The sequence below is a fragment of the Hordeum vulgare genome, chromosome 3H (assembly GCF_904849725.1).
Source record: "Hordeum vulgare subsp. vulgare chromosome 3H, MorexV3_pseudomolecules_assembly, whole genome shotgun sequence".
Classification (NCBI taxonomy): domain Eukaryota; kingdom Viridiplantae; phylum Streptophyta; class Magnoliopsida; order Poales; family Poaceae; genus Hordeum; species Hordeum vulgare.
Window position 1 is genome coordinate 251,974,764 of NC_058520.1, and position 17,349 is coordinate 251,992,112.

A 17,349-nucleotide genomic window follows, 5' to 3' on the forward strand; every position below is an offset into this window, starting at 1 on the left:
AGGGGAAGTAGAAGCCGATGGCCGGCTAAATACGAAATTTTCAAAATATAGAGGGAAGTGCCTTAACACACAAATATCATTACATATGATCACACGCTTGATGATTGGTCTAGTTGATCCATTATAGCATCTAACGTGCAGTTCTCCCGCGACAAGTGTGTGGCGGGCGTCACTTGACCGTACATCACATGTAGAGGAATCTCCTTCCCATCTAGTCCCACTGGTCCAACTCGGGCCATGTGCTCGGGATCTATGCGTGTAAAGCATGTCTTCACCATAGTCCATGCCTCTCGAGCTCCTTCTCGACATGCCGAGGTCTTCCATAATTCGAGGCGACCGTGGGCTCCTGTAAATCGCTCGGCAAGTTCACACATCCCTTGTGGAGGGTTTTGGTTCAATCATAACGCTCGAACCATACTCCGCATAGCCTTCCGCGCACGTTCATGCACAATGGACAGTTCCTTAAACAGCCCCCCCCCCCCAAATGAAGTGGCTTCCTCTCCAGGACGCCCAGTCAGAAGACCTAATCCAAAGGAGGAGCAAATTTTCATGGTGAACACAATAACAACTGAATCAGTTCCAAGTCAGAGCTTTACTTATAGAATATGGCACCTTTCAATTTTTGGTTCTCTTCTCGAGTTTGCGCCAATCGAGTTTTCAAACTCTCAACTTCCTCAGCTTGTTTTTATTCTCTTCCTTGAGATTGTTGTTTTCTTCGCGACATCGCTTTAGTATGCGCTGACCGGCTTCAAGCCGCGATTCGGCACATCGCTGATATTCTCGAGAGGCATCCACATCTTTTTGTATTTGGACTATTGATTCACCTACTATAGCAATTTTTTGGCTATTAATATACATTTTAAGCAAATTCAGCATATCACAAATTAACTCCCTTACCATGGGCTTCTCTCGTAAATTTCTTCACATCTTCCGCCTCGGCCTTGCTCGCCTTTAAATTAGCCTGGCCCTAGTGGAGATCTTTGGATAAACTCTCATTTCCCAACTTTAAAGCCTGCAGATTGAAAAAGTACTTTACATCGACCCTTAATTCAACTGCCCCGACCAAATTAAGGCTCGGGGGCTACTGGGTCCGAACTTATGTTCGGATATTATAATGTTGACAACTTACCTGCACGTGGGCAGACACTTGCCCGACCATTTCTTTAAGGCTGGCTCGCGCGGCTCCGAGGTATGCATCGGCCGAATTGAGAGCATTAAACTCTTGTTCGGAAAATACAGGATGACGTAGTGCCTCCTTCCGCTGCCGATGATTCATTGCACTCTCGTATTCGGAGTTAGTTACCAACAACCCGTCCGAACACTCTCGGAGTGGTTCCGTGTTCGGTACTCCGGCGTCCGCCGACGCTCTGGGGTTTGGTTGACTACCCAATATGTCGACATCGTCCTTGGGTGGGGAGGGTTGCGCACGTCTCCTACATTGGTTGGTCAAGGGTCATCAAAGTATAGAAGGACATATTTCATCGTAGGGAATATAAGTCTCTCCGTGTACCTTTTTGCCGAAGGGGCAGCTGATGAGTTTTCTCCCGCCACCTCTTGTTCGGGAATTCTATCCTCGTTTGACACAACCCGGGCCGGTTTTCTCCGAAGAGTGGTCCGGCAAGCGCTCCGACGACTCCTATGTGCGGCCCCTCGTCGGGCCGTCATTTTTCTCTTACTCCCCAAAGAGGGAAGGGAATTGGGTTGTCGGCTATAAGGGCTACCCTCTGCTCGTCAACTCCATCCTGATAAAAACACCCCGCCCTCAAAAATGATCGAAAGCTACGGGTCTTCATGAAACCGAGGATCGTCGTCACGGGCAAAGTCCTCGGGCTGAGGCGTAGGACATTTTACCGTCTCGATCCAGCGCTTCCAGGGCTGCAGGAAGGGGTAGAAATTGTAAATCAAACAGTAAAGGACGTGAATGCCCGAAACTTTGAATCATTAGCACACTTCCTATTCGAGCCGAATAGACGTCCTTGGTGATGAGGCGGGTAAAATATTCTCCCCCCTCAAAGAGATCGGCTAGGATGGCCGCTAAGGATTTCTGGTCGTTCGGTCCTTGCCTTCTTGATCGAGTGAAATCGCTCGTCCCGTTGTAACACCATAAAGGATGTGTACGCTGTTGAAGCGGCTGGACGCACCGGATAATCACTGCGGCCATCACATCAATGATGGTTAGTCGATAATGAGTGAGCATCTTGACCTTGGCGGATAGAAATTTCACTCCGAAACTCCCCTCTTGGGAAATACTCTTCAGCCTCCAGCTAAACCGCTTCTTTGGAGGTTCCGTGGAGTATTCAGAAGGCCCCTCCGAACTGGCTCGAATAGGGGAAAATCCTCGATATAAAACCACTCCGAGGCCACTCGTCGAGCTCCTTCTTTGGTGTCCCAATCGAGTATCGTGTGGCGGCTATGCGCCACACTTCGGCTCTGCCCACTTCTAAGATTGTTGTTCCTCTGGTTCGGGGAACTACGCAGAAGTACCTTCTCCAGAGATCAAAGTGTGTCTCGCAACCCAAGAACATATCGCATAAGGCCACGAAGCCTGAGATATGGATGATGGAACCGGGACTGAGATTGTGGAGCTGCAGCCCGTAAAATTCCAACAACCCCCTTAGGAATGGGTGAATGGGGAACCCCACCCCTCACAGCAGGAAGGGAATGAAGCAAACCCACTCCCCCTTGCGTGGAAGGGAAGTTTTCCGCGAAGGCCTCCCCGTCAATGGAGGTCAGACCAATGCGAGTAGGGGCGAGATCTGATTGGGGCAGATATCCACGCGTTTCAAGCTCACGCAGGCATAGGAGAGAGACAGAGCAACTCGCCCAGTCCCTCAGAAGGGGACCGAGGGGGCGTGAAGAAGAACGAGGCATGACTCTAGGGGTGTTAAGAACTCTAGGGTTTCTTGGCGAGGCTGAGATGCAATGGGGCCTCAAGACAGATTTTGATATGTTTATAAAGTATGCTACCCCCGCTTGATATAAGGAACGGTTCCGTCAAGGATTGCGAGAGGTGTTTTCCTCTACAAAAGCACGCGAAAATCAAGAAATATTGTTAATATTTGTGCAGAATTAAAAGTCCGGGTGTCGTGATGCTTCGGTAATCATGAACCAACTGAAGACCAAGATCATCATCTCTTGCTCGGAGGAGACAAAGGAACTCGCCTTGCAAGCCGAACACTTTGGGCGTAATCATCTGAAGACCCTACACATCGGCGTTGAAGGCTAGTTCGGGGGATACTAAGGGAGCCCGGGATTAAGTGGTCCTCATGTAGTCGGCTTACTACTAAGAGGTCGGCTTGATGGTCTGTGCCTATGATGGGCCGGGCTGTGTGATTGTCTCGTATGCAAGAAGGAGAACCCCGAAGACTGACGTGGCAATCAAGTAAAGTAGACTAGGTCGGTTGCATGTAACCCTAAGCCCCCGGTGACTATATAAACTGGGGGTCCTCGTCCATGTAAACGGATTATTCTGTTAGGTAACGTAACATAAATTCAAAATTTTCCTACGCATATTCAGATCTTCCTATGGAGAGACCAACAATGAGAGAGGGGTAAGAGCATCTTCATACCTTTGAAGATTGCTAAGCGGAAGCGTTGCTAGAACGCGGTTGATGGAGTCGTACTCGCATCGATTCCGATCTAGTGCCGAACTACGGCACCTCCGCGTTCAACACACGTGCAGCCTGGTGACGTCTCCCGCACCTTGATCCAGCAAGGAGGAGGGAGAGGTTGGGGAAGAACTCCAGCAGCACGACGGCGTGGTGTCGATGGAGAGACGAGGTCTCCCGGCAGGGCTTCGCCAAGCACCGACACAGAGGAGGAGGAAGAAGGGCAGGGCTGCGCCGAGAGAGAGGCAAAAGTCTGATCTCCAATGGCCAAAAGTGCCCACTATATATAGGGGGAGGGAGGGGCTGCGCCCCCTTGAGGGTTTCCCTCTCATGGGGGGGGCAGCCCTAGATGGGGCTGGTGCGGCGGCCAAGGGGGGAGGAGGGGTGTGGCGCACCCCTGGTGGGCCTTAGGCCCACCTGGCTTAGGGTTTGCCCCCCCTTTTCTCTCCCCCATGCCTTAGGCTGAGTGGGGAGGCGCACCAGCCCACCTAGGGGCTGGTTCCCTTCCCCACTTGGCCCACCTTACCTCCCGGGGTCGTTGCCCCCCTTCGGTGGACCCCCGGGGCCACCTCCGCTGGTCCCGGTGGTCCCGGTACGTTACCGGTGATGCCCGAAACACTTCCGGTATCCGAAACCATCCGTCCTATATATCAATATTTACCTCCGGACCATTCCGGAGCTCCTCGTGACGTCCGGGATCTCATCCGGGACTCCAAACAACTTTCGGTAACCTCGTATAACAATTCCCTATAACCCTAGCGTCATCGAACCTTAAGTGTGTAGACCCTACGGGTTCGGGAGATAGGCAGACATGACCGAGACACCTCTCTGGCCAATAACCATCAGCGGGGTCTGGATACCCATGGTGGCTCCCACTTGCTCCATGATGATCTCATCGGATGAACCACGATGTCAAGGATTCAATCAATCCCGTATACGATTCCCTTTGTCTGTCGGTATAGAACTTGCCCGAGATTCGATCGTCGGTATGCCTATACCTTGTTCAATCTCGTTACCGGTAAGTCTCTTTACTCGTCCCGTAGCACGTCATCGTGTGACTAACTCCTTAGTCACATTGAGCTCATGATGATGTTCTACCGAGTGGGCCCAGAGATACCTCTCCATCACACGGAGTGACAAATCCCGATCTTGATTCGTACCAACCCAACAGACACTTTCAGAGATACCCGTAGTGCACCTTTATAGTCACCCAGTTACGTTGTGACATTTGATACACCCAAAGCACTCCTACGGCATCTGGGAGTTGCACAATCTCACGGTCGAAGGGAAAGACACTTGACATTAGAAAAGCTTTAGCATACGAACAATACGATCTAGTGCTATGCTTAGGATTGGGTCTTGTCCATCACATCATTCTCCCAATGATGTGATCCCATTATCAGTGACATCTAATGCCCATGATCAGGAAACCATGATCATCTATTGACTAACGAGCTAGCCCACTAGAGACTTGCTAGGGACACATTGTGATCTATTTATTCACACATGTATTACTGTTTCATGTTAATACAATTATATCATGAACAATAGACGATTATCATGAACAAGGAAATATGATAATAAGCATTTTATTATTGTCTCTAGGGCATATTTCTAACATATTCCACCTAGGGGTTAGTATACACGATCTCGAGGTAGACTCTGTAATCATCATCCACATCAATATAATCAAGGAGGACGTATGATTTTACCTCCTCAAGAGGGCCCGAACCTGGGTAAACATTGTCTCACCCTCTCTCGTGCAACCCATCGATCTAAGGTCCATAGTTCGGGACCCCCTATCCGAGATCTACCGGTTTTGACGTCGACAATGTTCACACTCTACCGCCACTCTGTGTGGTGGTGGCCACTTACCCACCTGGACGAGGTAACCACATCAACGGGATCGATGGGTGCCACCGTTGATGTTGGCATCGCTGACGTGATTAAGGGCCCGTTCGACAACTGCCCAGCTTCCATAAATCCTCAAATCCAGCTTCTCGATCTCACTTCCAGCTTCCGGACAAAAATCGTGGATGAGAAAAACCGTTCGACATAAAATTCCCAGATCCCAGATCGCTAGTCCTGGGCTGGTAGCGGCTTGGCCCAATAAACTCGACCCTGGCCTGGTAGAGAGCGAAGTTACGTGCTCCGTTCTATTCTTTCCTTATACGAACCGTTTTGTTTCACTTTGCGGTGGCATCTTTCTGTAAATAACTTTAACTCCAGCTCCTCGTTTTCTGGGATCGTCAAAACATCAGCTCCTCGTTTCTACACTACAACCCGCCTTAGATGTGGAAAGCTAGCTTCTGGGAGCTGACCCGTTCGGCCCAGCTTCGCCCGCTGATTCAGAGAAGCCAGGAGCTGGACAGTTGCCGAACAAGCCCTAAATGGCTACTCGCACAAAAAGTGGCGGTAGAATGTGTATACCTACCGTCATAATGGATGGCGGTTGGAAAGGATTAGATCTAATTCTTTTTTATCAAACGGGTTCAGATCAGCCTAATGTTAGAAAAAAAGGGTCAAATAAGTGAATTTGGCGAATTTGGCCTAAAAGTGGTCCTCCAGTATTTTAGGTAATTGGAGATGCTGTGACCGCGGCGACCGCGGAACGGCACGCATTGTGTTTCCCACCTGCGCTGCGCAACCTCCGGTCGATCCGGCCCTTCCCCTTCTCTTCGACCCATCCCCGCTGCAAAACCGTCGGTGGCGTCGCCCTTCCACCGCGCCGCCACTCCACTATCCATCCTCCGCCGCCCTCGTCCTCCTTTCCGTCACACAGGACAAACATTCAAAGAGCAGGGAGCGAGCGAGCGAGTGCCCGCACACGCGTCACTTCTCCGATCTGGTCCGGCTGTTCCGCCAGAGAGCGAGCCCGGAATTCCGCCTTTGTTGTAGCTGCCGCTGCGTGCTGCCAATTCCAAAGGTCGACTCACAGGACTGAAGAGGCGGCTCCTTCCTTCTCGATTCATCAGGCTTCCGACACGCGCCCGTGCCACAATGTCAGAGGACAAGGGCCGCAATCGCGGCGGTGCGCGGGTGAAAGCCCGGGAGGCGGTCTGCAACGCCGTCGCCGGCGGTTCGGCTGGTAAGTATTCCCACTCCTTGTCTTGGGCTTAGTGCCTTGGTGATGGTTTGATGATCCTTTTTTACTTTCGTGGGGTTGATGGTGGCGCAGGGGTCATCTCAGCCACGGTGTTGTGCCCGCTGGACGTGCTCAAGACGCGTCTGCAGGTGTACGGTCTCCCTTCAAACCTTTCCCCTGGCACTGCGCCGCCTGGTAATTTTGCTCACCTGCCGAGGATGACTGTTCAGTGTTGCGAAGATACTGTTTAATACTCCCTCCATCCCAAAATAAGTGTCTGGAGCTTAGTACAATTTTGTACTAGATCAGTACAATTTTATACTAGATCTAGTACAAAGTTGAGGCAGATATTTTGGGACGGAGGGAGTACTTATTTAGAAGTCCCGCAAAAACTATTTTGTTTGTACCGAGGCGACATCTCACATAATTAGGAGAAATTAGAAACATAATCGCATTTTTTTTCCGACAAAAAACGTTTTTATTAGCTCAGAATGTACGGCCATCAGACTGGTCCAAAAATGCGAATATCCAGGCTCCCAATAAGCACGTGATCGCTTTTTAGCCTAGATGCTTATTACGCAGCAGTTTTTGCCAAACACCATCCCAGTAAGTAACTTGAACAGCCATTAACTAACTAAGGCATCATCCTTGACCTGAACCTGAACGTCTTGAATGCCAAAACCTCCATCGTCTTTCGATCGACAAACCACACTCCATTTGGTTAGCAGACCTTTTCTTTTCACTGTCTCCTTGCCAAAGGATTTTGGATCTGGAATTATCCAGCTGGTCTTTCTGTCGACGAACCACGTTCCATTTGGTTTACCTATACCTTTTCTTTTCAGTCTCCTTGCCAAAAGAATATGAAATAATCCCTCATTTGCACGGCCCCTTTTGGAAGTTGAATAAAAAAGAGCATGTAGGTGTTTGTGAGAAAAAAATGATAGAAACCAGTCGTCCTCCAACAGAGAGCGACTTGCTTATTCAAATTGACTATCCTTCACATCTCCGCTAGGCAATGTTTGAAAAGTTGCAAAGTGTATTTTTCCAGTTTGACCGTAGGGAAGGAAGAGGAGTTGTGGCGAGAGAGGAGCTCCAGATCCATGGCGAGGGAAGAAGAGGAGTTGAGAAGATGTTTCTCAATGGCAAATCTGGGCTGTGGTCTATATGAAACCCCTCTAAAAAGTCCTCTCCATGTCATCCAACCTGTCTACCTTTCTCCATGCCATACAGACCGTCCATCAACATGAATAGAAAAGGGTTAGAATGAAGCCAGCAACACTAATATTTACTCCTAGTTGTGATGGTCACCTCCTAGTTTCACCCGTCGCCTCCTCTACTGCTTCTCCTTTGTAGTGTTTCTTCTCCCTTCATGCCTTTATAGATACTTGTTTGCTCGCCTGAGAAGACTATTCCCATCCGTAGTTGATTCCTCGCCGGAGAAGGCCGATTTCTCACCGAAGAACAATTTCTCACCGAATTACCTCTTTAGCTGCCAGTGGCGGAGCTAGACGGGGGCTCCGCATGTGTTAGCCGCTTAATGCTTTGCTTTGCTTAAGACTGAAGAAAGGCATTTTGTTGTCGCTCAGCAGAGTTAATTGCTCATCCACCACATTTGTGGCTAGGGTAATAGCTAAGCACCAGTTTTGTCAAGAATCACCAAAAACCACCACTTCAGATGCCGGTGAGTAACAAAAAACATTCATTCACATATTAGCCGCGTCTAACAGTAACTGACCGATTGGGCCCACCTGTCAAGCTTGCGTGGCATGTCCATATGTACAATTCGTTGAGGTGGCCAGGGGTCCGACTTGTTAGCTTCCCACCTATTTTCCCTTGCTTCTGCCCATCTCTCTCTATCTCCCATCGAATCATCCTTAGTGTCGCTCCATTTTTTCGCTCCATTTTGTTCTGACAACCATGCCGCTGTCCTCTCCCCCACCCTCACCCCACACTCTTAGCCTCCTCTGTCTGGCTTCCCTTTGGCGGAGACTCAACCGGAGGGACGCCACTCTGCGGTCTTCTGCGGCCTAGCTAGGACGTGCGAGCCGCAGGGCACCGATTAAGCAGGATGTGCAACCGAGGGGATGATTCGGAGGTTCGTGCGATGACAACAACTAGGAGTCTAGGGGGCTGACACGTGCGGCGGCGGAGGACAAAAGTCTTGGTGGCTGACACGTGCGGGTGGAGGACGGAAGTCCAGGTGGCTGAAGGCTATTGACATCGCAGAGATCCTTGACCCGTTGCTCTGCTGGGCATGAGGATGACGATGTTGGCGCCCTCGCCAGGGTGCTTGGGAGGATGCGGTGGTGGTGCAGTTGCCCTCGCCTCATTGACCGGGGGGAGGGGTCCTAGCACCTGGATAACGATGACCGGGTAGTTGCATCGAGCGAAATAGTAGCAACATCGCTCCAGTGCTATGGCTGACAACGGCGTCGATGCGTGGTTGAACGAGGACTTATGGCCTGAAATTGATGCATTTGGACAACGACGACCGGAAAGTTGCATCACGCGGAATAGTAGCAGCACCGCTCCGGTGCTATGGCTGACAATGGCGGCGATGCGTGGTCGAACGAGGGTTTATGGCCTCAATTGATGCATGCATCATGAGCAGGGGACTGAAGGAACCTAGGCATAGAAGGAGTTGGATAGCTGGGCTTCACGCCTTCACCGATGATGAAATCATGGTGGCTAAGCCAGTAGTTGCTTCATGGCCACCTGGTCCGGTGCGACCAAGCTGCGCTCGCCCATGCTCCTAGCGAACCGCGACACGGTGAAGACAGTGACCAGGACGAGCACGACCACAGACATCAAGAGGGCTTCTTTGCCTAGCCGGCGACATCCTCTCATGAGTGGGCTCTATAGGTCGTCGTACAGCTTGTGAACGGTGCTACGAGTCTGTAGGTTGGAGGAGTGATGGTATGCAACGCGCGCCTGTCGACAATGAACATGAGTCCTAAGCTACACCTTGTCCCTCCTCAACAAAGCCTTGCTGGCCCCGACGCCCTTGTTTTCCATCAACAAAAAAACCGTGCGAGCAGGAAAAAGGGATGCACAAGCAGGGGAAATGGAATCAGGGAGAGACCACAGTTAATGGAGACGACAGAGGGCTCGGTGGAGGTGACGGAGGGTTGTCGCGTGTCTAAAAAGCAATGCAGTGGTGGAAGTTCTTGTTGTTGCTCCATGGCTTGGGCGTCCACACCAGCGGGGTGTCTGGCTTCGCGGTGGTGGCTTCTACTCCCCGGTGTTGTTTCCTCGGTGTGCGGCTGTGCGCGTTCCCGCCAGCTACACGGGTCGAGTTCCACCGCGACATGTCATGGGCGATTTGGGAGAGAGGGGGAGAGAGGAGGGGGAGGAGAAGAAAGGGGAAAAGAGGTGGGTAAAAGTGTACACATAAGCATGCCATGTCAGCCCGACGTGTCGGTCAATTTGGCTGTTTGTCTGAGCTAATCAGTGAATCAGTGTTATTTGTTACTCACCGGCCTCTGAAGTGGTGTTTTTATTGAATTTTGGCAGAACCGGCGGTTGCCAATTACCCTAACCACCATGTGGTTGATCTAAGCAATTAATTCTCGCTCAGCGCTTTAGGGTCGCTTAAAAACGCTTCTTGAATAGAACAAAGAGAAGCTATGATCGAAGGCACATGGTTTTGTCCAATTTAGATCGTTGTGCAATAGAACATTTTACAAACTTCGTTTTCTTTTAATTTTGGACATACAAGCGATGACAATCCCTAAAAAAACACTTAGGGCTAGTTCTTTTCACCTTGTAATTCTCCAGAATCATAATTCTGGAAACTGCCCACAGAATTGTCTGGCCACAGAATTATCTGTCCAGCTCTTTTCTGTGATTCTAGCATATAATTGTTGTATGAGTTGTGTGTTGAAATGTCTCAAATGCCCCTAGATTGAAATGATTGATGAATTGCTTACACTTTTCTAACAGTTTATGTATATAATATGAAAACAAAAAAAAGCTGCAAATCTAATAAAGTATATAATATTACAATACAAAAGCGAGTTGCAAATACCATAAAGCGGGCAAATATTACAAATTAGAACCAGCGTTGGAAATGACATTCCTTAATATTACAAGTTAAAGTTGCAAACTAGAAATTGATGATCTTAAGGGACAAGACTGACAACAATAGCCTCACGTGTAGCAGCCATGGTACCGTCATCTTCCGGTGGTAAAGCATTGGCACCTGTAAACGGCTGTGGAGGTTGCACGTACGCATCATTGTCAAACTTGTCAAAATGCTCATCACGTAACTTGCTATCACGAATGTAGTTGTGAAGGCACATGCATGCAGTGATGATCATCTTTTGGTGTCTCCGGTTTGTATCGTGGAATGCCTTGGAGAATACGCCATTTCATTTTGAGAACACCAAACGATCTTTTTACAACATTTCGCAAAGAAGAATGACGATGGTTGAATGTCTCATATCTCCCCATGGGAGGGTGTTGTTGGAAATCAGGTACATGATACCGTTGCCCTTTGTATGGTGCTAGATATCCAACTCTGTTGAGATATCCGGAGTCAACAAGGTAGTATTTATCTACAATAAGACATCATGTATCTAAGAATATGCATGCATACATGTACATAACAATATGCGTTCGTACATACAAAATATTACCTGCAGGTGGTTGTGGAAAATGCTCATAGCGAACTATGGCATCGCTCCATACACATGTGTCATGAACAGATCCAGGCCATCCAGGAACAACAAAAGTGAACCGCATATCGAAATCACACACTGCCATGACAAGTGTACCCTTTCCTATTCCTATGTTGGTGCTCCAATTCCTTAGGCACAACCACTTTAATGTGCGTTCCATCTATGGCTCCAATAGCATTTTTGAAATGAGGCTAGAACCTTGTTTTTGTAAGTATTGGATGAGGTTCAGAGAAAAATGGATCCATTGGTCTAATGTAGTCACCGGCCATGCGATCTACGGACTCCAAAACCTCATGGAATTTTTTGTTAGTGACAGAACGACTATGTGCAAACCGATCTGCAACATTGTCAGTGGTCTTAGTTGTTCCCAAAGTCCATAGGAAAAGTGCCAATGCTTCTTTGGATGATATGTTGCACGTTGACTTAAGCCCATATTTCTCAACCAACAGATCATGCAATGGGTAAAACACTGACCTCCTCATTCTGAACATAGCATAAAAAGCTTTTGGATTCTGCTCCTTCTCTTCGACCCATTGGAGGCCAGTAACAAGGGGTAATCTTCTTGACGCATACGACAACGATTTGCTTGAAGACGCCATTTCCAAAGCAAATGCAAGCACTCCTGCCTCAAATTCCTCATCTTCTTGTTTTTTTTATCCATCTGCCACAACAACATGCACACATAGGAGATTAACAAGATACAAATTAGAAGGAAATACATGGGTTCAAACCGAATAATATAGTTCAATACGATACAAATTCAAAGGAAATACATGGGTTCAAACCGAATAATATAGTTCAATACGATACAAATTCAAAGGAAATACAGGTTCTACTTATTGTTGAACTCCCATGTTCTGTTTTTTATCTCCTTCAGAACCAGACTCATCAGACAAATTGATTCGAGATGCAGAACCTTGATATGAGGGAATTGGCACTCTTGCATGCTCATTTGTGACACAACAAGCATCAAACACCTCCTCCATTTTGTCCTCCTCTGCAAGTGGAGAGTGCCGAAACTTGCTCGCTTGGGGACGTGCCTGGAATGAAATAGCATTTATCCATGTTAAATGAAATGAAATGAAATGAAGGAATCTAACATAACTCGATGTTTACACACAAAAAAGTACCTTCAACTCCAATGCCCACCACTCATCTGTAGTAGCAATGGTCTTTGTATAAGGATCCCTGCCAATGCCCGAAGCTTTTTGAAGCAATGTCTTCCATATGGCATAATCAGTTCTACACGCATCCCACCTGTTTCTTAATTGTTGGCTTGAATAATTTCTCCCGGAGCGCTCGTCAAACTTAGTAAGCAAATTAGCTTGTCCTAAATCAGACAAAGTGGTGTGTCCTACCGCCCGATTATTTGCTCGCACCTCCTCTACGCACACATCCATAAAAATGCCATGTGCTGGAGCATCCCAAATAGCTTTCGGATGTTTCACTTTTCCCATCTACAACATTCATATATCAATGTTCATACAACTAAAAAAGTAATACTAAGCAGCAACACAAATCAGCAGCCAGCCATGTATACAAACTAACATCAAGCCAACACAAATCAGCAGCCAGCCATGTATATAAACTGATAACAAAAAGAGCAGGGGATGAACAGCTTACCAGGAAGGGAGGCTCGACCGGAGGTTGGCCGGTAGGACGGCAGACGGCAGACGGCGGGAAGGGGCGGGCGGAGGGAGGCCGGAGCGGACGGCGGACGGCGGGAAGGGGCGGGCGTAGGGACGCCGGAGCGGACGGCGGACGGTGGGAAATGGCGGGCAGAGGGAGGCCGGAGCGGGCGGTTGGGATGGCGCGTACGGCGGCCCGGCGGGAAGGGACGGGCGGAGGGAGGCCGAAGCGGACGGCGGACGGTGGGAAGGGGTCCGAATCTGACGAGGCCACCGGTGGCGGCGCTATGGAGGGAGCGCAGTGCGATGGGAGGGGAGTTGCCAGCGCTATCGCGATGGATGGGACCGAGGGAGCGAGCTGTGGGGGGATAGGATAGGAGTGGCATTTTCGGTGTAATATGCGTTTGCAATAGGGATAATAGTCTAAAAAAATTGTTCTTTTTTGAGGGATTTGGCAGAATTGCCTCAACTTGACAATTCTACATTGCACTGTAATTCTGAGATGATTCTGGATCATTCTGGATCATTCCTGGGGCAGATTTGAGTTCTTTTGTCATTCTAATTCCTGGAGCAGTAATTCTCTGGAATTGACCCAAAAGAACTGGCCCTTAAGACGCTGCTGGAACTTATTTCGAACATAGCTCAACAATGTGCACAAGAGCAGATCGACATCGCGCCCTACTGCTTGCTAGGGCAGCTCCATCCAACTGATCTAATGAGATGTTGTGTTCGGTAGATGCAAATGGTTAACCTTCGACAATTACAAGCATACATGATTAGCATAGATTGGTATATCTGTACACACCGTGGTCCCAACTTTGACCCACCTCTGCTACACTCATAGTTGCCCTTCTCTATTTTATATAATATGCACTGTTCACATGCTTGCTATGTGCATATGACATCATGTGATTTGGGAGTAAGGTGCTCTCTAATGACGTTTGGTTAAGATCAAGTGACGTATTGGAAAACCTGGTGGATAACCTATTAAGATGTTTCATAGTTGCAGATAATGTTTATTTTTATATTTTATCAGAGAATAACTGTACAAAAGGGCAAGAAAGGAAAACAAAAAAACTAATACAAGGCCTTGCTGTACAAAAGTTTAGATGAAAGCTTCAATGGTCCAACCCGAGCTTATAACCCTGTGTATGCTTTCCTTTTTGTTCTATGAACTAGCCAGTTCATTCCTTTCTTGAATTTCCTCCTGTATCTGTAGAGACTTTGCAAGACTCCTTAAAAAATAAAGTCATTTCCGGTGTTCCAGATCGCCTTGCACTTACGCAAAATTTGTACTTGAAGAGGGGTTGTTTTTGTATGAACTATGAACTGTGCAATACAACCTTTTGTGCGTATATACGTACTAGTTGACCCGTTGCGTGCAGAGACCCGCTAAAGCCATGTTGTTGATGAAAGTAGTTTCATTTTGCAAGGACATATGGCATAGAGACCTGGTGAATCCATGTGCGCATTGAAAAAAAATCGAAGTTTTAGTTGTGGGCAAGGACATATGATAACAAATTTTGCCCCCTTTAATAAAAAAAGAATGGAGATTGTTGTCTACAATGAGATGTACACACACATTTTGGCGCGGAGACTCGCTGAATGCATGTTCACATTGATTTTTTTTCCATGTTTTAGTTGGTTTATTAATAGTGACAAGCACATATGATAACAAACTTAAATCCATAAATAATAATAAAATAATGAAGGCTTGTTGTCTATAATGATATATACTTACACATTTTAATTTGGTAGTAGAGTCCCATTCAAGAACATTACACGTTGAAAATGTGTGTATTTTTCAGTAATGAGACCCACTGAACACTATGTGCCCTTTGAAAAATATTCCATTCATCAGTGGGCTTAGTTTGAGCAAGCACATATAGTAACTATTCTAACTACTACATATAAACAAAATCAACGGAGGCTTGTATCATGGTAACCAAAGTTCAAAAGAAAAATGTGTTGTATGTGTTGCAAGCATAGTATTGCAAGTAAGAAAATGTGAAACACTGCTAATAACTTGCCTCATATACATGACAGTTTTAGGTCATACAAGCAGCGGGGAAAAGAAAAGCAGTCTATATGTGATGAACCAAGCCTAAGTCAAATAGGTAATGCCGATACAACCAACTTCATTACAATGGATGGATTTCAGTCCTAACACTGGAAAGTAAATAAGCATAACAGAAGCGGATCATAGTACGTGGTTTATACAAAGCACGATAAAGTCTTCCTGTGAGTACAGCTTCTACCAGGACTGCTAATGGAGACTACTCGGCGCGATCATGCTATCAGGCCACCTTCCACGGATCCCTCGCTTGCCACTCCTGGAAGCTAATCTGGAAGGGATGGGCTCCGCCGAAGGTCAAGTTTTTCCACTGGCTGGTGAGCCTAGACCGATGCTGGACCGCGGACAGACTCGCCCGCCGCGGCCTACCTCACCACACTCGATGCCTGCTTTGCGATCAGGAGCCAGAGACCATTCACCACCTGCTACTGGCATGCCCCTTCTCGCGGCAAGCCTGGCATGAGGCTCTTTCCTGGCTGCGCCTACCAGCCCCCGCACCGGAGCAGGATATCTCCATTCAGGACTGGTGGATCAGGGCGAGAGATGCAACACCACCATCACTCCGCAAGGCGCTGAGGTCCACCACACTGCTAGTCCCATGGATGATCTGGAAACATAGGAATGCGTGTGTATTTGATCATGCCACTCCGTCGCTCCCCGAGCTCGCGGAGGGGATCAAAGATGAGATGAGATGTTGGGCTAGAGCTGGGGACAAGGGGCTTAGGGTAGTTTTGCCCCCATCCTGGGATGTCCACTGAATTGCGTGTAATCTGTTGTAACCGTCTCCTCTGAGACTGACTTTCTACCTTTTCAATACAAAGAAACGCACTCTCTGCGTTTTCTCGAAAAAAGTACAGCTTCTACCACACATCGCATGTAAACAAAAGAAAGGGTAACCATGAGTTATTTGTAGCCTTATAATAGAGCAACATTACAACAGTTTTAGCTAACCGCGCTGTTATATTTGCATATATGATCAGAGAAGCCGTGCATGTACCTAGCTAGAACGAATCAGCCCACATCATCCTTCGGACTCATTTCGTGTCCTCAGTTTCTCCATGCTGTTGTAACTGTAACATCTTATCTCTGTTTTCACCGCGTGTTTCATGAATCTTTTTGCTTCCATAGCAGCAGGGTCTTCTGACATGGTCTCATGTAATAGCCATACGTCCGTTTTATCTCCAAAAGATTATGTGGTTGTATGGAAATAAAGAGTCACACACATCATGCCAGTCACATTTTGCTTCGGTACTCAACCACCGGTGGGCGCAGAGTTTGTAGAAGAATATCAAACATCATCCCGTAAGGTATTTTCACCATCAGTGGAGCACCCTGTAGGCTTTCATGACATGCCATCAGTTTGCAGAATTTACAGGGAAACCCAAGACATTTTAGAAATTACTTCATACCTAAGACATAGAAGAATTGGCATGCCATCCTCAAACTATATTCTTTGTAGTCACAATAAAAGCTATCCAAAGTGGAGAAATAGGTATGCTAATTTATAAGTCTGGGAATCAGGTGTAGAAGACACTCGCTACAAAATTTGATTATTAGTAGATGATGCAGGACTCACGGGAAGCTGATTACATATTTGTTGACTGTCTATTGACCTGTGTTGTGATGATAGCATGGAATGACAATCAGAGTAATTGCTTAGCACTATTATTAGCTCTCAGGTTTCTCCTAGGTGTGTACCTATTTCTGGAATGTACAAAGGCTAGAGGGAATCCATGATAGAAAGAATATAAAAAAATTATAGTCTCCTTTGTCTAAACTCCAAAGTAAATTGTTTAAAGAAGGATTCAGAGAGCACCTAATATATATAGGGTCATGCTATTCGTCACCCTGGGTGAGGAATAGTTATTCTTCACCCCCTCCTATTTTAATATCAATGCATCGTATTTTTACGTCTCGTAAATTTTATCTTACTTCACACATAAAAAGGAAACGTAAGAAAATACATAATCACCGTAAAATTATTTTATGTTACGTATATTTATGAATGTAAAATTGTAGTGTAAAATGTACATAAAAAACAAATTTTTAGGTCTTGTGACCCATAATTTTGTTTTTTTATGTCAAATTTTATGTTGTGAATCAATGTGAATGTAACTATTTGTATATCATATGTAATTTATGTATGAAACAATCGTAAAATTACCTCGGGTGAAGAATAACTTATTCATGAATAGTGTTACTCACACACACACACACACACACACACACACACACACACATATATATATATATATATATATATTAAGGCCCACTA

General features: G+C 47.0%; 1 protein-coding gene across 2 annotated transcripts in view; it reads left to right on the top strand.

Annotated features, from left to right (window-relative positions):
• Positions 1-6,198: 6,198 nt before the first annotated feature.
• The window catches only part of LOC123443621 (nicotinamide adenine dinucleotide transporter 2, mitochondrial-like), a 54,835-nt gene continuing 43,684 nt past the window's right edge, over positions 6,199-17,349 (top strand). For both annotated transcript variants that reach the window (XM_045120093.1, XM_045120094.1), the window contains exons 1-2: positions 6,199-6,696; positions 6,787-6,888. In XM_045120093.1, the coding sequence (XP_044976028.1) occupies positions 6,609-6,696; positions 6,787-6,888 (190 nt within the window). In that variant the 5' untranslated portion in view covers positions 6,199-6,608. The remainder of the gene's footprint in view (positions 6,697-6,786; positions 6,889-17,349) is intronic.